Source organism: Scomber japonicus, chromosome 17 (genome assembly GCF_027409825.1).
Source record: "Scomber japonicus isolate fScoJap1 chromosome 17, fScoJap1.pri, whole genome shotgun sequence".
Lineage (NCBI taxonomy): Eukaryota > Metazoa > Chordata > Actinopteri > Scombriformes > Scombridae > Scomber > Scomber japonicus.
Genome location: NC_070594.1, coordinates 18,839,965 through 18,860,730, shown reverse-complemented (window position 1 = coordinate 18,860,730; position 20,766 = coordinate 18,839,965). Strand labels below are relative to the sequence as shown.

Sequence of the window (20,766 nt, the reverse complement as noted above, 5' to 3'; positions counted from 1 at the left end):
GAGCTTTGGATGTAATGAGTAAATATTCTTTGTTCTGAATCACAGGTGTCGGGTGGTGGCGGTAAGCTCGCTTTGGCATCAGCAGCGACAGTCCAGCAGGACCTGTATGCTGCAGTTTCAGCAGCCTCTTCCTGGTTGGATGCTGCCGAGAATCAGCTGCTCTCTGGTCCTGTGTTACTCTCTGAGGACACAGAAACACAGCTCACAAATCTCGAGGTGAGAGGGAATAAATACTCTAATCAGTTGTGATCGTTCATACAGAAATGCAATACTTTGACATATAATTCACAGAATTGTATGAACTAAAAAACTTTTATTGTGGTAACAGAGGTTGCTAAACACTATAGCTTGATAAAAGTAGACAATGCAATAAATAATCTACACTGGATGGAATATACCAGCTGGGTTGCTGACCTTGACTCCTCTGTCCAGATCCTGAATAAACAGCTCAAGGAGATGAGCAAGGAGGTAAACCAGTGCAGAGACCTTTTGGGTAGAGGAGCAGGCCGGCTGTGTGGAGGAGAGGAGCGAGTCCTGATGGAGGACACGTTGGAGGGCCTGCAGGAGAGGATGGGCCTGCTGGACTCTACCCTGGAACAGCACTGTGACTGCATGAGAGACAGGCTGCAAGAGTACTCAACCTTCCAGGTACCAACTATGAGACCTTCAGTTTGATTCTGACCAAAATTGTGGTGTGTTTGAGTGTCTGCCTCACTCTTGTGTGTTACTTAACACTGTTTTTGCTGTCCTTGCCAGAATGAACTAAGGATGCTGTTCACAGCTCTGAGTGAAAGTAAACACCAGTTGTTACAGAAGATGGCAGGAACTGTGGACAGACCTGCATCCAAACAGATAGAGGTATGATACTAACCAACAGCAGATACACAAAAATACAAAAATAAAGCCATCTGAATTGACAGTAGCTTCGGAAAAGATATATTCATTGAATATGTTGTGTATTTTGTAGACATTATCAGAGGTTGAGGACAGTCTAAAGGAGTTTGAGCAGAGAGTGACTGAGCTGAAGACCAGAGCAGAGGGACTCCAATCTGACCAAATCTCCAACCAGGAACTACTCAAACTACAGGTGATCTTTAATTCTCTTTTCTTTAACTGTTAAACTCTCAAAGACGCTTGAGCCCCCAGAGTTTAAATGTTTAGTGACTGACATGTTGATGGTTCTGTGTAGGATGCATATGAGGAGCTGGTGCTGATGGTGGGCTCCAGACGTAGCAGCCTGAACCACGGCTTGTCCCTCAAGGCTCAATATGAAGCTGCACTTCATGACCTCACAGACCTGGTGGACACTGCCCAGGACAAGATGGCTGCAGACCAGAAGATGACAGTAGCTTCGGTCATAGAGGTCCAGATGTTACTGGACAAACACAAAGTAAGGGGTGGTCGTAGACTCTAGTGCAGTTTCACTGTTGGTCCCCTAGATTTGCGTTTTCTCTAATGTTGTGTTTCATGGTCTGTTTTTCTCCAGGAGTTCTTTCAGGGTCTGGAATGCCATATGATCCTCACCCAGACATTTTATAGTAAGGTGTCTGCTCTGGTAGCGCAGAGGGAAAGCCAGGTCCTGGAGGAGACCATGGCCTTAGCCCACAGTGTGCTCAAACAGGCCCACAGGAGGGGAGTGGAGTTGGAAGGCATACTTGAGGTGGGAATGAGTGAATAATAGAAGGACAAGTATGGTTCAGTTCAATCTTAGAAGTAACTGATATATAGCAGATAATAAAGTTGATGACAGTGCACAAATGTCAAATAAATTAGCATGTGGTAATACAATAAGTAACACTCTCTCTGTTCTCATGTCTTGGCCAGTCATGGAGCAGGCTTGTGGAAGACTACCAGGCTCTATGTCGACAGCTGGAGTCAGTGGAGTGCAGCATCCCCACTGTCGGTCTGGTAGAGGAGACAGAAGAAAGACTTATTGAAAGGATCAGTCTCTTTCAGGTAAGGGACAATATACACACTGCACACACATACAGCAAATCTGCAAGTATATGTATCCATACTATACTCACCTTGAAAGCTGCAGTTGTGCCTAATATATTTTAACTAGTCAATTATTCCTCCTTTCCATCTGTTATCTCTACGGTCTTCCAGCGTCTGAAGGCCAACCTGGCCGAGCATCAGCCCCAGCTGTACCAGGTCCTGGAGGAGGGCAAGAGGCTCCTACTGTCTGTTGGCTGTTCAGACTTGGAGAACCAGCTGACCCAGCTGGGAGAACACTGGCTCTCCTCCACCACCAAGGTCAACAAGGAGTTACACCGCCTCGACTCCACGCTCAAACACTGGAGCAGGTGAGTTTTTTTGTTTTCTAGTCCCTCTTTATTCTTTTAAAACTAAAAAACTCTGTCAGGATTTAATCTAAAATCAATTATGTCTTTGAGTCAGACAGATTTGTGTGGTTTTTAATCCCGTTAAAAACCACACAACCGATAGAGGCAGATGTCCGCCCACTTTAAGCCTTGTTCTGTCTGAGGTTTCTTCCCGTTTAAAAGGGAGTTTTTTTCTCGCCACTGTCGCCAAGTGCTTGTTCATGTGGGAATGTTGGGTCTCTTTAAATTAAACTTAAAGAGTACGGTTTAGACCTGCTCTATGTGTAAAGTGCCTTGAGATGACTTTTGTTGTGATTTGGTGCTATATAAATAAAAATTGATTGATTGAAATAAAATAAAGATTCATAGTGACACATACAAGCTGAATATAGTCAAAAGTACATCCTAAATTGTTATTATTTTATCCTCTGTGTATGTAAATCCCAGGTACCAGAGTGAGTCAGCAGAGTTGAGCCACTGGTTGCAGTCGGCTTTGGACAGACTGGAGTTTTGGACAACCCAGTCAGTAACTGTGCCTCAGGAGCTGGAGACCGTCAGAGACCACCTTTATGCCTTCCTGGTGTGTTAAGTTTTCATATCAGATTCAAACATATACCACAGACTTAAGAATAATATCTACACACAATATTCAGATTGGTTTAATCAATGTATAATACATTTGCAAGTTTTTTCAACAACGTTTTTGTCACTTCTGCTTCTGATAGGAGTTTTCCAAAGAGGTGGATGCTAAGTCGTCTTTGCGTTCGTCTGTGCTGAGCACAGGGAACCAGCTTCTTCGATTGAAAAGAGTGGATACAGCTGGTCTTAGGACAGCACTGGGCCACATCGATACTCAGTGGGCTGAACTGCTGACTCATATCCCTGTAGTACAAGAGAAGCTACACCAGGTAAGGGAACAGTACAGATATAGTAGATGATGATGATGATGATGATGATGATGATGATGATGATGATGATAGTATATTTTGGTTTTTTGTTGACCATTGTCAACCCCTTTCCTTCCGTCCCTTAGTTGCAAATGGAGAAGCTGGCATCACGACACGCTATTCTGGAGCTAATGAGCTGGATCTCTCTCATGGAGAACATCATCAATGAAGACCAGGACAAGATCATGGAAGCTGTAGGCTCAGAGGTGGTCCAGAACTTCTTGCAGAAGTATAAGGTACACATTTTTTTATAAGGTATAGGATTTTTCCTGTCTACACCTGAAGACTTCAGTAGACTTCGACAATTCCTTCTTCCTCATCAAGTCACATGTCTTATCTGTATTTCACAGGGTTTCCGCATCGATCTGACCTGTAAGCAGTTGACTGTGGACTTTGTTAACCAGTCGGTGCTGCAGATCAGCAGTCAGGATGTGGAGGGAAAGCGCAGTGACAAAACAGACTTTGCTGAGAAGCTGGGAGCCATGAACAGACGATGGCAGATACTGCAGGGGCTCATCGGTGAAAAGGTAGCATTTCAGTTTAGTCGAGAATTACACCTGAAATTTTAAAATGTTTTCTTCTCAAATTCGTACTTGACATGTTCCTGAATTGTGTTTATTTGTGTGTATTTTAGATTCAGCTTTTAGAAGGACTTTTGGAAGGTTGGTTAGAGCATGAAAATGGAGTCCAGGCCCTGAAAACCTGGCTCACACTACAGGAGGAGAAACTGAAGAAGAGACACAGGATAGAGGATGTAGCATCGGTGCAGAATGCACTTAAAGACTGTCAGGTAGGAGTCCAGCATGGTCATGAATGTCACGCGCAGTTTGAGTTTTTATAAATGTTTATTTCCTAAACTAATTCTTGTTTTATCAGGAGTTGGAGGAATTAGTGAAGGAAAAAGAGAAGGATCTAGAGAAAGCAGAGGAACGTGGAAACGCTCTCATCCAGGATAAGAAAGGAGGAGCCTGCTCAGTTGTCAAGGAGACCCTTAAAGGCCTGAACCAGTCCTGGGCTCATTTGGACCATATGGTGAGCTTCTCTGATCCTTGAGTCCCATATGAGACTCTCTCATTATGCTCTAACACATTTAATTTTTCACCCTTCCTTGCAGATAAGTCAGATGAAGGTGAGTCTGCGGTCAGTGCTGGAGCAATGGACGCTGTACAGACGAGCTGCAGAGGAGATTAATGGTTACCTGATGGAAGGGAGGTACTCGGTGTCCAGGTTGCACCTCCTTAACGGGTCTCTAGAGGCAGTAAAGCAGCAGGTGGAGAGTCTGGAGGTGAGGAGTGCAAGAAATTAGGTGGCTCTTTTGATTTTAATCAAGTGGCACCCCCTGAAAAAACTGATTATAGTGCTTCCAACAGTATATGTTGAGTAAATGTATCTAAATACTGAAAATGAAATGCAACTATTTCCCCCAGAACCTGCAGGAGGAGATGGATAAACAGGAGAGCAGTCTGAGGAAGTTTGGCTCTGTGACACACCAGTTACTGACAGAGTGCCATCCGTCTGTGGCTGAAACACTTAACAGAGCTCTCCGGGACGTCAACATTAGGTAGCTGGGCAAAACAGGTTTTGAAGAATGTGTCCCTGAAAATGCAGCCGTAAGCCTTAACTTGTTTTTACTGCTCTATTGTAGGTGGAACTGTCTACTAGAGCAGATCTCAGAGCAGTTAAGGAGCAGTAAGGCCTTGCTGGGGTTGTGGCAGCGCTACAAGACATTATATGGCCAGTGTGTGACAGCAGTCCAGAAACAGGAGGAACGCGCTGATCGCCTGCTGAAGAGCGCCACCGACAGGGAGATTACAGAGGAGGAGAGCTGCGTTTGGATAAAGGACTGTGATGTAAGCAGAGATAAAACAATGTGGGCACGCAGGTGGTCGAGTGGTTAAGTGGACTCCGGTTCAAATCCCGGCTGTAGGACCTTTGCTGCATGTCACACACACACCCCTGTCTCCCAGAATTTCTTGTCTATCCACTGTCAATAAAGGTGTCTCTGCCTGAAAAAAATCTTTAAAAACTAAAAGTGATAAAACAATGTAATGTATGATTGAGTCAGCTTTTTTAGTTGATGGGTCAAAGCTAATGCTTTAATCCACCTGCTTTTATAGTTATTGATTTTTGAATCCAGGTTTAATGTCAGTTTGTAACTAAATCTAACATTTTTTGTGGTTTGACATCTGCATTTTTGATTGGAAAAATGCTGAAATCCAGGGGCACTGTCAGTCTCATTTGGTTAGTAAGGAATTGTGAATAAGCTCTGTAACGGCTTGTCAGCTCACTATACGGATTCACAAAGCCTCTATCCCCCCTGCAGAATACCAAACTGCACCCTGTTCTTTTGTGTGCTTGAATGTAGATTCACAGCACAATCTAACAAAAGCCTTTTGAGAGGGAGACTGCGAAGGGAAAGACAGGCCCCTGATTTACACTACAGGGATCCCCGGTGTCACACTGGGCTCGTAGAGCCATGCTGGGTGATGTCTAGAGACACACTGTCCTAATACTGTAAGCAGGCTGTTATTTTGACCAAGGATCACTGATGGAAACACTTGGTATATGTCAACTAAGTTGTTGAAACCAGTAACTGTTATTAGTGTTTGTTTTCTTTTTATTCGAATATACTGAGACAACATACAAATAATGAAGCCATGGCTGCCTTCTTTTAAACATATTTTACAAAGGATATAGATGATATAATGAATGATACAAAAGATGAAAAAGTAAAACTCAGTAAATTGATCTAAAATGTCAGAATATACCTTGATGTACACTTTTTCCCCCATTGCTATTGCTGACCAAAACCCACAAACAACCCTTGTTTTACTGATCCTGCATGTATTCATAAAAATATAGTTTCATGAGGAAAAAGAATCACATAATCCTCTTTTTGTTCTGAGAAAATTTAGCACATTTACGCACAATGGAAACCCTCTTAAAACCCACTGGATAAACACTAAAATGTGTCTTGCTTCTCCCAAATCATTTAGGACATGACAAGCTTTCTTTCTATATTTACTGTGTTCCACTGTGTCTTTACATTGACTACGTAGTCCTGTTGTCTGTACGTCAATAGTTTAAGTACTGTTGATCCAATGATTCTCTTCCTAACCTGCCTCTCTGATGACATTACTGATGTAGGAGTGCCTTGGCGACCAGGATTCGGTGCAGCAGTCCCTCCAGCAGCTGCAGGCTTTAGGAGAACAGCTGAAGAGCCAAGTAGATGCCTCCTCCTCTGCAGCCCTCCAGTCAGACCACCTGTCACTCACCCATTGCCTAGCAACACTGGAGCACGCACTTCACAGGCAGCAGGAAGTACTTCGGGTAGGTTCAGGAGGGCATGAGCAAAATGACATACAGTCCATCACCTGAACTCTGTTCTCTCTGTTATTTTCGTTGTTTTTCTCACTCTGACTATCTGGCTGTTTGTAGTCTGGATCTCAGGCCTATGAGGGTTTCAGAGAGCAGTTGGACACACTAATTCATCAGGCTGAAGAAGCTGAGGAGGTGCTGAAGGAGTCTGACCCAGTTGGCTCACCAGAGCTCAGTGTGGTTGAGACACGTATGGAAAAACTGAAGGTACAAAAACAACGCTGCCTCCAGATCTTTGAAATCAAATGTCTTGGTTCCTGGTTTTGATCAGTGTTTGATAATGTGTTCTCAGGTTCATCTGTTGAAGCTGAGTAGTCTGTCTCCAGACTTGGAGCGTGTTAATGAGTTGGTGTACAGACTACCAGTCAGTGACAGAGATGTTAAACGCCTGCAGAGCCTCAATAGAGCCTGGGCCGCTAACTCCGCTCACCTCACCGAGAGGTTCAGGTACCTAAACCAAACACCTTACACATGATCATAGTACTCATTTTTGAGGTTTTACACACAATAAATGATTATAATGTAGTGGAAGCAAAGCAAGCAAGTTGGAAATGTTAGTCATTAATAAAAGTCTAAATAATTAATTCTTAAACATTTGTACCATGATGATCTGCAGCCTTCTTTCAGGGTAGTAGTAGTTGTAGATCAAACAGGTCCTGTGGTGCTTAATAAAGAGGTTTTTCAGTTCAATTCAGTGTTATTTATAAAGCGCCAAATCACAACAGAAGTTATGTCAAGGCACTTTTCACGCAGAACAGATCTAGACTGTACTCTCTAATTTAGAGAGACCCAACATTCCTGGCTTGTGAAAAAAAGCCAAAGTGAGCTACACTGGCTCTATAGAAAAGTATGTTAGGGCTTACAACCCAACAACTCTCAAATTCCTTAAATTGTATAATGGTTTATAACTGAGCTTAAAATATGTATAAAAATATGTATAAATGATCAATTAAGTCATGTTAAGTTCATATATTCCTATTCATGTGTTCCTGTTGGTGATGATCCTACTGTGGACTACTTCTGTCCCTCTCCAGTAAACTGCAGGCGGTGCTGCTCCAGCATCAGAGCTTCCTCCAGAAGTGTGAAGCTTGGATGGACTTCCTGTCTGAGACTGAACAGAAGCTGGCTGCTGAGATCTCAGGCAACTACCAGAGTCTGCTGGAACAGCAGAGAGACCATGAGGTCAGAGAGATACTGTTTGTATATGGGTGTTTGGGTGCTTTTAGTGTGAATGAATGAGGTGTACTAAAGGTTGTTGTTGAGTGTGAACAATGTTGATGTTTCTGTATTTGTACACTTGCAGTTGTTCCAGGCAGAGATGTTCAGCAGACAACAGATTCTGTACTCCATTATCAGCGATGGACATCATATGCTGGACCAAGGACATGTGGATGACAGGTAAAGACATGCACAGACACACATGATCTTAATACACAATTTTACCAATTTAATAGAAACATCTATCAAGGTGTGGGCAGCATATGTGCTTAACATGTAAACTGCTTGTTAAAAGCCCTAAATTACAGGATAGGAACATGAACGTCTTTTATAACTTTGATTCAGACTTTAAAAGTGAACTAGTTGCAATTAGATTTATTCTTTCTGGTCTTCTACATATGAGAGTGTCTGTGAATAGTGAACATGAATGGTATTGTATTGAAGGTGTTAACAGCTTTTTTGTGCTGAGTTTGTTGCACAGTTTAAATTCTTTGTTCTTTTCTTACTCTTGTCCCACTAACAGAGATGATTTCAGTGTAAAGCTGGCCTTGTTGAGCAATCAGTGGCAGGGTGTAGTGAGGCGGGCCCAGCAGCGCAGGGGCATTATTGATAGTCTGGTCCGCCAGTGGCAGAACTACCGGGAGATGGCAGAGAAGCTTCTAAGATGGCTCCAGGAAGTGACCCGAGACCCGGATGTACATCAGCCAGGAGAGGCAGTCGCTCTGCAGCAGGCCAGGAACCTGTTAGATCAGATACAGGTAGGTTACACAATGGAAGAGGTTTTACCTAACTTATTCAAATCTCCATTGACATCAGTCTATCTAAAATATTTATGATTTTATTATCACTGCCAGTTATAATTTTGATAAAAAATTAATTTTGGACACTAGCAAGTGGATTATGTCTATTAATTATTTTTTCATAAAGCTTATTTGAATAGTCTGCATTTTTATAAGATGGACTGCAAATAGCTACTCATCTATTGAAATCTATATATGAAGTCTTCACAAAGATATACCCTATTTCAAATGACTAATAAAACACTTAATTAACCTAACCAAATCAAATCCCTGCTAATAAACCCTCTCCCCATCTCCAACCTTAGACTCCTTTAGTTAACCTGTACCCCCTCTGTCCGCTGTCCCTGTCAATATTCCTGCAGCTCAGGGAGCGAGTGCTCCAGAGGCAGCAGGGAGGCTACATCCTGACAGTGGAGGCTGGCAGGAGCCTGCTGCTAGCAGCCGACGCCAGGGCCGAGTCCACGCTGCAGACTGAGCTGATGGACATCCAGGAGAGGTGGAGGCACGCCCACCACCGCCTGGACCAACAGAGAAGAGAGTTGCATGGCTTGCTGAAGGTCAGTCAGAGCTACACCTGGAAAAATAGTGAAGCTTCATTCCTTCTTCTTTTGTGGTTTGTTGCTCTCCTTACTTCCTGTGCCAGCAAAAATCACATGACAACTTAAAATACAGACTTATTATTATTCACTGTTCCTATGCTGATTGTCATAATGATAGTATTGAGGGTAAAAAGATAGATATGATGTATATTATTAGGGACATACTGTACTACTGAGTTGAGTCTGTGTTGCAAGCTGATTACTGTATTACTGTGCTGTAGAGTTTTAGTGCTGTGAGGAAAGCTGAAGGGCACTGGTCCATCTGAACCCTTAATGAGCCTGGCCAGTTGTACATGCAGAGCAGTGAAACCAGGTTATCACGTGAATTATGCAGCATTGCACCAAGTTCTGACAGTAAGTGAAGGATAGAGATAGAGTCACCTCTGTTCTCAGATAAATGAAGCACCATAAAAATGTGTGCAAGCAAATCTTCACACATCCTCATGCTTGGACATTAAAAATGGTACACATGCTCAAAGATGAAGTACCAGCCCAGGGCACACATCCACATGAACACACGCACATGCAGACTGTGCAGTGAGCTGTAATGATTTGCACCCTGCATGGAAGATTTTACAGGCTGCGATAGTGCCTTGAGTTGAATGGGGACTGAGTGACGCAGTTTATAAGATACATCCGGGAATTTTTTATTTTTTGTATTTTTTGTTAAAGGTGGTTTTGTCTTCCACCTGACCTCATTCTTCTGTGATTTTAGTTACTCTCTCTGTACTTCTTGGTTTGAGGACGATAGCTATTCTAGTCCAGCTCTGAGTGCTCTTTCAACATGACTCTTGCTTTAGGTATGCTACTTTACCCACAGCGTTTCTTACCAAATATTACCCTGCTTCATACTGAATCGGACTCTTATTCAGATTCTAAAAATAGCTGTAATCTGTGCCCTTTGGAGCAGAACCTCCCTCTTTTGTTATGAAGCTGTGTTAGTTCTTTTCTTTGGTGGTTGAGGTAGTGCTGTGTCATTCTCTCTCATGGTATTGCAGGCAGGGTTCAGAGCGGAGTGGGCAGTCTACAGCATGATGATTGATGTCATCTGACTTCAGCCTCAGTAGATATGTGTATGTGTGTGCAAAAAATGTGTGTCAGGTTATGATCATGTATTCTGCAGCTTACTCGTACCGATGCCAGCAATAGTGCAGCTGCAGTAATAGCAACTTCTTAGAGTCTGAAAAGATCTGCAATCTGCATGTGTTTCAGTGTGTATATGTGTGTGTGTGTGTGTGTGTGTGTTTTTCTGCTCTAATTCTTGTTGTTTGTGTGCGTAGAACTGGGAGCGATGTGAGAAGGGTATAGACACATCACTGGAGAAGTTAAGGGCCTTCAAGAGAAAGCTGTCTGTACTGCTGCCTGACCACCATGAAGAGCTACACTCTGAGCAAATCAGGTGCAAGGTGAGTAGAATATAAAGCAAATATTTTATTCATTCCAAGTTTGTTTTTTCATCAGTACATACTCTCCTCACTCAGTATCCCATTGTCTTTTACTCTTGTATACATAATATATAGACAGATGTTCGCTCTCTCTCTCTTTCTCTGTCTTGGTCTCTCTTTTTCAAACACTGTCACGCTCACACAGACACTGACAGATTTGCCCTCTCTCTACCCCCTTAATCTGGGACAAACAGATAAACAGACCAGCATCAATGAAAAAAAAACTTTATCAGCTGCTGTCTCATTGTGTGACCTTGTTCGCTTGGTTTTCAGTCTGCTAGTTGTGTAACATTTTCTCCTGTGGAGGAACCAAATTTCTGGTGTTGAAATCATTTGAAAATGTTTATATGTGTCTGTATAATTAGAGCTTGCCATAATAAATATTTACCAGTATGGTTTAGACAGAAATTATGCCTGGAATGAACAAATTGACTTGCTCACATTATCTTTGTTTGCTTCCACACTTATCATCTCTGATGTGCAAGAGAATTCATATGATGCTCACTCGCGGTCTGTGTTAACCACTGGACGTTGTATGCAGTCATGTTTCATGCATGACACGTCCTTAACTCCTCAGGGAGGAGGAGGGCTGTGAGTGTAGCAGCACATAGCATCAGCTGAGGAGAGAGAGGGGGTGGGGTGAGAGAGAGAGAAAGAAAGAGAGAGAGCGGGGGAGAGAGAGTGTGTGTATGTGCGCATGAGAGTGAGCGAGAGAAGCATCCCTGTTTGCAGTGGGGGTGTATGTATGAATGTGTGTGTTGTGCATGTGCGAGATTCCTATTTTGTGTGTTGCGCAATAGAGACATTCTCTGAGTCTACAAATGATTACAACGCAGCAAAACCATCACAGAGACAGAGGAGGAGGGGATGCAAGGTTGGATGCCTCTGTTACCATATCCTGCCTTTAACCTTGAATGTAGCTGGTATATTTTCATTTTTTGTTACATTACTCTCTTATTTTTAGGCTATTTTCAGAAAACCAGTTTCAGATCCTTGCTTTTAGAATAAATCTTTTTTGGGTGACATGCCTTTCAGTAATATTCACTGTCAGTTTGTAGTTTTGCTTTTCCTCATTATAATTTCAAAGGGAGTAGCAGCTGCAAGACATGCTTGTGAATCTTCCTGCTCTGTTTGGCTGTGGCTGTGGTTGTTGGATAGGAAGTGACTCTTTACACTACTATAAAAGTATTGTTTGCATTTAAGGCTTGATCATCTGTGTGTGGTCCATAATTTCTTGCCCTGTCATGCGGATGCAGGAGCTGGAGAGCAGTGTGGAGGGCTGGACCGACGACCTCACTTCCTTGTTCTTGCTAAGAGACTCTTTGGAGGGTGTGGTGAGCGCAGATGACATCATTGTCCTACAGGAACGCCTCCAGCTGCTACAGTGCCAGTGGGAGGAGGTCTGCCACCAGGTAGATACACACAGCACCCACATGCCTATATTTTTTTACTATGGTGTTTGAGAAAGCCAGTGTTGCTTTGTCTTCCTAATTAATATGGGTTTGTATCTTAAAACTAATGTTTAATTTTAGTACATTTGAGAGTATATTCTCAATCTCAGGCACACAGTGATTTTAATTTAACAGTCTTTTGCTTTTTACATAATATAGTTAGTTCAAGCAAATACTGGACATGTGAAGTAATCTATGTTAATCCTTGCTGAAGATAGACAGTGCTCACAGCTGCAGTACATTTGACAGAGTAAGAGTTCAGCTGTGGTGAATTTTCCATACCCATGGCCAACACAGACGCCACAGGAATATGTTATTGTCAAGGGCTGTTTGCGCAAGACTGAAAGGGCATTCAAAGCATTAAATAATGACACTGTGGTACATTATAATTATACATTTTATATCATCAGTTTATCCTTCACCTGTTCTCTTCTTTCATTCAGTTACTGTGAAATTCTGTCACGTCTTTCTCATGTTTTAACTCTTTTTCTCCTCATCTCTCTGGATTCCTTTGCTCCTTCTTTCTCTCATTTCCCCACACTTCCTTTTCCCTTTCCGTCCCAAACAATACCCCTTTACCCCCAACCCTTGTCCCCTCAGCTTTCCCTGCGCAGGCAGCAGGTGTGCGAGAAGTTGAATGAGTGGGCAGTGTTCAACGAGAAAAACAAGGAGCTGTGTGAATGGCTCACACAGATGGAGAGCAAGGTTTCTCAGAATGGAGACATCAGCATTGAGGAGATGATTGAGAAGCTGCGCAAGGTGATTTCAGCACACAATCTTAACCAAAATTATACCTGAAATGCACAGAATTAGAAATTAATGAGCACATCTATGCATGCAGAAGAGCTTGGAGTTGAGTTTGGATTGTTTTGACTTAAAACTTTGCATGTCTATCCACTGACTGATGTATTTACCCATTAACTATATTTATTGTGCAAATAATACATTTAAGTTTAATCTAATTTAGCAATATAGTTAGAGGAAGGAATTAACCTAAGACTATTATAGTTTGGTACTTGCTAGGTACTTACTGTACTGTTTTAATAGGTTTTCTTAATAGAAGTGCTCATACATTTGAATTTAAAAAAAAACAGTACTTTGTGATAAGAGTGCCTGATTAAAACAAAGTATCATTTGAAATCGGTTACATGTATTCTCCTCAGTAGAAAGTGCATTGCTCAGGAAAATATCACTACACTAGCTTTTGATAGGCTAATTTTGTCTCATCTGCAGCCCTAATGCACAGTTGCATGCACACACACAAACTGCACACTACAATCACACCTTCCTGTGTTAACCTGCTTGCTGTGTTCTACCTCAGGATTACCAGGAGGAGATCAGTGTGGCCCAGGAGAACAAGCAGCAGCTGCAGGTTATGGGTGAGCGCCTGGCCAGGGCCAGCCAAGACAGCAAGGCGGCCGAGATCCAACACAAACTCAGCAAAGTCAGCGAGCGCTGGCAACACCTGCTGGATCTTATTGCTGCCAGGTGGGTTCACAAGACTCTCAAGACCACAAGAGAGTGTCGCTTGATGGCAGAGATTGTGTAGTTTCTGTCAGGGCAAACTGGAAAAGAGGAAAAATCCAGTTTAAATCAATATCAGATATTACTTGTACAGTGCTTTGTTTCCTAAAATGCATCAAAAATATGGTTTAGGGTCAGAAATAAAGTCACTTATTGCACAGATCATAGAAAAGATGAATTGAATGAGTACAGGTTTAGAAGTGATGTTTAACAGTAGCAAAAGTGTGTATTTGAACCACCAAAAGCAAGCACATATACATATACTATATGAAAGGTAACTTCATCAAAGTGATTTCTCTTTACTTCACATTGTGCATCACTCCTCCTGGTGGAGAAAGGTTTAAGTGAAGGCATGTTTTAGCATATGTTTGTTTCCTTGGTTTCCATCACTACGACACATGACGGGAATTTATTTTCCCACAATGCTTGTGAGGCATTTCCTGAGTTTGTTGCAGGTGTCAGAGGGCTTCCACTCAGGGGAACTGCAAACCAAGCAAAGAGAGGTCATTCCTCATCCGTCCTTTATTGTGCTTTTTTGGTCTCTTATGCTTACTACTTTTCTATTGGAGCAATCCCAAAAATTGAATTTGCTGCAGACTAGTCATTCTCATTTTCAGTTAGATGTTATATGGAAAGCACCTTTTTTATTGAAAATTGTATTGAACATATTTCTTTATATTTTGAAATGAAAGTGAGCTGACGCAAACTTTGAATGCAACTGTCCCGTCCCACCCTTCCCCCACAACTGTCCGGCTGTATCCCTCTGGGAAAGTCCTGAAGGAGGGAAGAAGGGAAGGATTGACCTAATACAGACAGCTGCACTGTCTTTGTTTGTTATATCCGTCCGTAACTAAAAAACAACAGGAGAGATGGTTTGTAGCTGAAATAGAGAGAAGAAAACCTTCCATTTTTATCATGTGGATTAATTTATCAACATTTTCTGGAGTTTTTATTATTTGCCTTAACAAGGATCTATTATTCTCCTGCAAACATGATTTACTCAGAAGACTTTCCTTTTTGCTGTGCACTACCGTCAAAGTTTTCCAACATGCGTGGAGCTTACAGCCTTTGCTTTTGTTCACAATCCCTCTTTGTGTATGTTGTGCTTCGTATTCTGAGGCAGGCCAGCTCTGCAGCACATGCCTCTGACTGTAAGTCTCCTTTTAGAAACAGCAGTACTTGTCACTCTCAGGCAGTCACACTCTCTCACATACACACACATACACACACATATCCACGCACGCCTGTTTGGGGTTCTCTTTTTTTAACCTTGAAGAGCAACAGTTGAAAGTCACAGTTGTGCCACCCTGCTACAACCTGCTGGCCCTCCCCCTCTGCCCAGACAGAGTTTAGAGAAAATCCCATGTGGAGCACACACAGAAGAGTGTTTTCCTTCGACACAGTAACGCTTCCTGGCGTTAACGTTGTCTTTGGGAATTTCGCGCCCCCATGGTTTTGGATTTAGGAACAGATAATATGGCAGGATACCCCAGCGAGGACCTGCCAGACTGCGACTGCGATATCAACAGGCAGGAAACCTTTGAGAATTTATATCGGAGCTGTTAAGACAACAAAACAAAAATCAGCAGTCTTAAAGAGCTAACTAGCCTCATGTACCTACAATACAATGCATTTTTTTCTAGTGAACTTTCACAACTATGTTATGTTGTGTTTACAGGATCAACTTTAGGAGTATTTTAAGTTTGAGGTTTTTTTTCTGATGACTTTTTAAAATTGTATTTAGTTTTAGCTTCATGGCAGAATGCAAATCTGGTTGATCTAGTATGTGAAATATATTGTTATATAAAATATATTGTGTTGTTTTAACCAGTCTGGGTTTCCAGGGTGGGGATTGTCACACTGGACAGTATAATAAATTCAAGACACTTGACACAATAGTAAGAGTGTTAATTAGTGGATAGCATAATTTTCTGATTGATAGTGCAACCGAGCTGATGCAATGAAGCATTGCAGCTTTGTGCAACAAATTACTTCAGTTTGACCAAGGACAGTGTTTATTGGATTGTAAGTGAGGCAATGTAGTCTTGTAGTTTTAGACAGTAAATCGACTGCGTCCGACAGTATGTTGCATTGTGAAATAGTAAACAGGAGATTTAGCAATTTTGAGACATGGTGAGCAGCTGATATAGAGCATAAGAGAGCTGCAGGATGGCAAATAAAAGTAGAGCTGCTATATGTGTCTGTTGTTTTTTAGATGTTTGTCTTTAGTTTGCTTATGCAATAACTAATGGCCGACACCTTCATTCTTATCAAGTCTGTCTGGTGACATGATGAGAGTTGCATTGCTTTGCAGGGTGAGGTGTTGAATGTTGACTGGTACAGACGGTTGTAAAGATGGTTGGATGGTGGCAAATATAAACATGTTTCACATTTTGTGGATTGCAGTGTTAAGAGGTTTTAAATATCAGGCTTTCACAGATCCAGAATGGTTTCCAGTTGTTGTTAAGGGTTCAAGTGAGGTTTCATCACTTCCCAAAAAAGAGAAAATCTATACAGAGCTTAAAAATATTTGCTCAGATAGACATAATAATCTCATACTCATATTACTCTTCTGCTACATTTAGCTGGGATTTAAACATAGAAATGTTTTTTCCCCCAGTCTCCATTAATCTTCCATTACACAAGAACCACATCCAAACTTGCATTGTGTTCAGACTGTTCCCATCGTCAACTAAAGCACTTCCCTTGTTTACATATTTGTTTTTCCAGCAAAAGTTCACACTTTGCTGAAGTTATTTTGTGTGATACTTTTATGAATCTCTACATCTTCTCCTGGTTTTAATAATGATATAATCTTTTATTTCACCCTTCAATTAAATGAAGGATTTACCAGATATGTTTACAGTATGTTTTCTTGTATGTCGTTACATTGACTGAGCAACATGTGCAAGAATCTGTCAGCATATTTTTCCTCTAGCAGACTGTCTCCCTGTCTGTTTACAGTTGTCACATGTTTGACTCTCTCTCTGACTCTGTTTCTCCACCAGGGTGAAGAAGTTGAGGGAGACTCTAGTGGCGGTGCAGCAGTTAGATAAAAACATGAGTAGCCTGCGCTCATGGTTGGCTCACATTGAGACCGAGCTGTCCAGGCCCATCGTCTATGACACATGTGATGACCAGGAGATCCAGAGGAAACTCAACCAGCAGCAGGCAAGTGGGACAAAACACAGGCTATCAGAAGTACAATATTGTAAAAAAAAACAAACCTTAAAAAATATGGATGGGACTATGGTGTTAATATCCCATCTTATAGAAATACTGTATACACCTGCAGTTTCACAAACATCTGCAGAAACATAATGTTCATGCACACATAAATGAAAGAAAATGAATGTAAACAGTTTGGGAGGAAGAACATAATTCACAACATGATTCAAACAGAGTTGGTGGAAAAGATATGACATTGAAGCACATGAGGAAGTTCTACCATGACTCATGCATACATCTCTGGCTGTTTGTGTAAAGCTACTGTAGCCTACAGTCAGTATCAGTATCCTTCTTGCTGCCAACATGCCGCTCTAAATCTGGACTGGACTCTCAGACCCCACTGACCTCTTTACTCTTCAGAGCTAGCTAACACAGATTGACTGTGTTCTTATTGCATGCTTGTAGGAGGCATTTGTTGATTTATTTATTTTTATTATGCAAAAACAGCATGCATTTCAACATAAACTGCTGTCAGACAAGCACATAATGTTATACATCTTAATCTTTAAGTGCTGCAAAAATCTAGCTACTATTCTGTATAACTTTCAGGATCTACAGAGGGACATAGAGAAACACAGCACAGGTGTGGCGTCCGTGTTGAATCTGTGTGAAGTCCTCCTCCACGACTGTGACGCCTGCTCCACAGAGACTGAGTGTGACTCCATCCAGCAGGCCACCAGGGGGCTGGACAGACGCTGGAGAAACATCTGCGCCATGTCCATGGAGCGCAGGCTTAAGTCAGTGCCTCTTCGATTAAAAAAAATCCTATCTTATATATTATATTCACATGCAAACATGACCTTCTGCTGTTGATGTGCAATGTCATATGAAAGCGTATGTGTCAGATCTGGACATCAGTATATTATACATGTACAGTATAAAGTATACCAGTAATACTGTCATCACTAATACTAATAAAAAGCATGCACTCATTATTTTAGAATATTTAGTTATGACATGAGTTCCCTCATATATGAACCTTTTCTGTGCAGGATTGAGGAGACATGGAGGTTGTGGCAGAAGTTCCTGGATGATTATTCCAGGTTTGAGGAGTGGTTGAAGACTTCAGAGAGGACAGCAGCTCTGCCTAACTCCTCTGGGGTTCTCTACACTGTCGCAAAAGAGGAGCTCAAGAAGTTTGAGGTTTGTTTACTTCACATTTATTAGCAAAAAGAGAGTAGAATACAGATAGTTGCTCTTTGAGTACTTCATACTTGGCTGAATTTGTATCTGAAAGTGTGTCACTTACAAAAATATATAGAACCAATGCATGTCTAGTTGTAGATGTGGTTTATTAATTTATGCACACATTGATGTCTTTAATTTTTTCTGTCACATGGTAAATTTCTCCATGTTAGCAAAAAGAATTACAGACAGACACGGTCACTACAGGGTAGAGGAAATAGGGTAAGAGAGGAAAGTGTCTCATGTTACTCAAACTTGTCTGCGCTGGTCTGCTCAGCTGCTGCAGTCCATCACTCTGCACGTGCACATTCCTGCAGCAGTCTGGCCTGGGCTATTGCCAGCTGCCCTGTTTGTGCCTGATTGGAAAGTTCATTTGAGTTAAACATAGAATTTCATAAAAAATTGCAGGATTTTAAGTCACAGCTTTTAATAACCACTCATTTCGTAAGGCTAGATCAGCATTTACTGCGGTTTAGCCCTTGTTAACTTTTCTTCTTTATGCATGCAAAACAAAAATCATATAATAGACTGCATTTATGTCCTTTTTACAGTTATAATTTGTGTGATGGTCATGTTTGTGTTTTTGTTGCAGGCCTTCCAGCGTCAGGTGCAGGAGTGTCTGACCCAGCTGGAGCTGATCAACAAGCAGTACCGCCGCCTGGCCCGTGAGAACCGCACCGACTCCTCCTGCCGACTCAGAGAAATGGTGCATGATGGGAACAGGCGATGGGATAACCTGCAGAAGAGGGTGGCAGCCATCCTACGCAGACTCAAGGTAACATCACATTGTGTGTTGACTTCATGACCCTGAGGTTTACCTGCAGTTGTGCAATTCAAAGTATTTGGGTCTAATTTAACTTCTTCAGTTAATTTAAAAAGATAACAAAACACAGTGCAAGTAAGTATATTTGTTCCTGTTCTTTATTCATGCAGCACTTCATCAGCCAGAGGGAGGAATTCGAGACAGCACGAGACAGCATCCTGGTGTGGCTGACTGAAATGGACCTCCAGCTGACAAACATAGAGCATTTTTCTGAGTGTGACGTTCAGGCCAAGATAAAACAGCTCAGGGTAAGACAGAGGCACTCTCTGAATACTAATCAATAAATAATCAATAGAAAAACCTCTCTTAAATTCACTGTAAATTGACACATTTAAGGTCTTACCTCAAATTTGGTTAAACTGTGACATTTTATTAGATACATGAACAATTGATTACACAGTAGATTATCGAAAAATCGAAATTAGATGCGGCCCTCCTGTGCTCTGACCTCTGTGGTGTTTTTTTTGCTCAGGCCTTCCAGCAGGAGATCTATCTGAACACGGGGAAGATTGAGGTGGTGTTCAGGCAGGGTGAAGCTCTGATCGAGAAGAGCGAACCTCTGGACGCAGCTGTGATCGAAGAGGAGCTGGAGGAGCTGCAGAGATACTGCCAGGAAGTCTTTGGACGAGTTGACAGATACTACAAGAAACTCACACGCCTGCCCGTGAGTAAAGTTACACACACTCTCTGTAAACACATTACAAAAGTTACACAACAGCTGTCCCTCCTTCACCCTCCTGACATCCTGACAACGTGTGTAACATAGTTTACTACTGACAGCTGACAAGGAACAGAGTATATCAGTATGTTAACAGTCAGTATAACACACATGCTCACTTGACAGCAATCAACCTGCACTGTTATGCTTTTCATTTCTACTCCCTCTCTTTGAAATTCAGTAACGTTACTCTCTCTGTTTTTTCACTATTTTCTAACATTTTTCTGTCCTTCTCTCCCAGCTCGCTGATGATGAGCTCGATGGTTCAGACAGAGAGTTGGACATGGAGGAAGGTGGCGACCTCTCTGAGCTACAGTGGGCCGACTCTTCTCTGCCGCGCACATCCAGCCGTCAGGCATCTGGTACGGCCGCTCTCATCCGGGCAGACCGCTCAGGCAGGGACACGCCGGCTAGCGTGGATTCCATCCCGCTGGAATGGGACCACGACTACGACCTGAGCAGAGATCTGGAGAGTCCCGGAGGACGGGGCCATGGGGAAAGGAGCCGAGGGCAGGAGGAGGAGGATGAGTATCTGAGGACAGCTGCCACGGTGCTGTCAGGTTGGTCTGATTTTTCTAATGTATGAATGATTAATGATTGCACTAATCTATCATTTATATTTAAAGGGGTGAGAAATAAAAGTAAAAACCAAGATAAAGCGTCTTTGCCAGGAATAAGGCCACTGTGAGCCTTCACTGCTTTTGGACATGGATTATCCAGGTTTCTGGGGATGAGCAGCATTTTTCAAAAAAGATATTCCCTCATTTTATTACATATTCCCTAAAGTGTTTCACGTCATAATTATACTCATCAGACCCTTTGATGACCCCTTATGTGCTGTATGGAAACATTTGGATTTTTTATATTTCTCCACCCATTTATTAATGGATTTATTTGGACTTGGAACTCATTACCCATCTTTAGCTATAATATATTTTCTGTGAAATGGGATTTAATTGTGTATGAATGGTGACAAGTGATAAAAAGAATATGAATGTGCTGTTCGCTCTACAGTATGGCAACAGCTACATTTGCTTAGAAGATGTTAGTTGTTGAAATTGATATTAAATAATTTTTGTGTATTTTAGTAAGATTTGGGGAATAAGCTACAATAAATAAGTTTATT

At 41.9% G+C, this 20,766-nt stretch overlaps 1 protein-coding gene across 3 annotated transcripts in view; it reads left to right on the top strand.

Moving 5' to 3' along the window:
- Positions 1-20,766, top strand: part of syne1a (spectrin repeat containing, nuclear envelope 1a) — a 116,616-nt gene that overhangs the window by 87,600 nt on the left and 8,250 nt on the right. For all 3 annotated transcript variants that reach the window (XM_053336444.1, XM_053336445.1, XM_053336446.1), the window contains 35 exons: positions 46-216; positions 433-648; positions 757-858; positions 968-1,087; positions 1,190-1,390; positions 1,487-1,660; positions 1,825-1,956; positions 2,110-2,306; positions 2,772-2,904; positions 3,050-3,232; positions 3,358-3,507; positions 3,622-3,798; positions 3,906-4,061; positions 4,148-4,303; positions 4,386-4,556; positions 4,699-4,832; positions 4,917-5,121; positions 6,419-6,601; positions 6,710-6,856; positions 6,942-7,096; positions 7,684-7,831; positions 7,953-8,047; positions 8,391-8,625; positions 9,030-9,224; positions 10,547-10,672; positions 11,968-12,123; positions 12,763-12,921; positions 13,484-13,650; positions 16,695-16,857; positions 17,464-17,651; positions 17,907-18,057; positions 18,692-18,874; positions 19,033-19,170; positions 19,395-19,586; positions 19,882-20,200. In XM_053336444.1, coding sequence (XP_053192419.1) covers positions 46-216; positions 433-648; positions 757-858; positions 968-1,087; positions 1,190-1,390; positions 1,487-1,660; positions 1,825-1,956; positions 2,110-2,306; positions 2,772-2,904; positions 3,050-3,232; positions 3,358-3,507; positions 3,622-3,798; positions 3,906-4,061; positions 4,148-4,303; positions 4,386-4,556; positions 4,699-4,832; positions 4,917-5,121; positions 6,419-6,601; positions 6,710-6,856; positions 6,942-7,096; positions 7,684-7,831; positions 7,953-8,047; positions 8,391-8,625; positions 9,030-9,224; positions 10,547-10,672; positions 11,968-12,123; positions 12,763-12,921; positions 13,484-13,650; positions 16,695-16,857; positions 17,464-17,651; positions 17,907-18,057; positions 18,692-18,874; positions 19,033-19,170; positions 19,395-19,586; positions 19,882-20,200 — 5,878 coding nt within the window. The remainder of the gene's footprint in view (positions 1-45; positions 217-432; positions 649-756; positions 859-967; positions 1,088-1,189; positions 1,391-1,486; positions 1,661-1,824; positions 1,957-2,109; positions 2,307-2,771; positions 2,905-3,049; positions 3,233-3,357; positions 3,508-3,621; positions 3,799-3,905; positions 4,062-4,147; positions 4,304-4,385; positions 4,557-4,698; positions 4,833-4,916; positions 5,122-6,418; positions 6,602-6,709; positions 6,857-6,941; positions 7,097-7,683; positions 7,832-7,952; positions 8,048-8,390; positions 8,626-9,029; positions 9,225-10,546; positions 10,673-11,967; positions 12,124-12,762; positions 12,922-13,483; positions 13,651-16,694; positions 16,858-17,463; positions 17,652-17,906; positions 18,058-18,691; positions 18,875-19,032; positions 19,171-19,394; positions 19,587-19,881; positions 20,201-20,766) is intronic.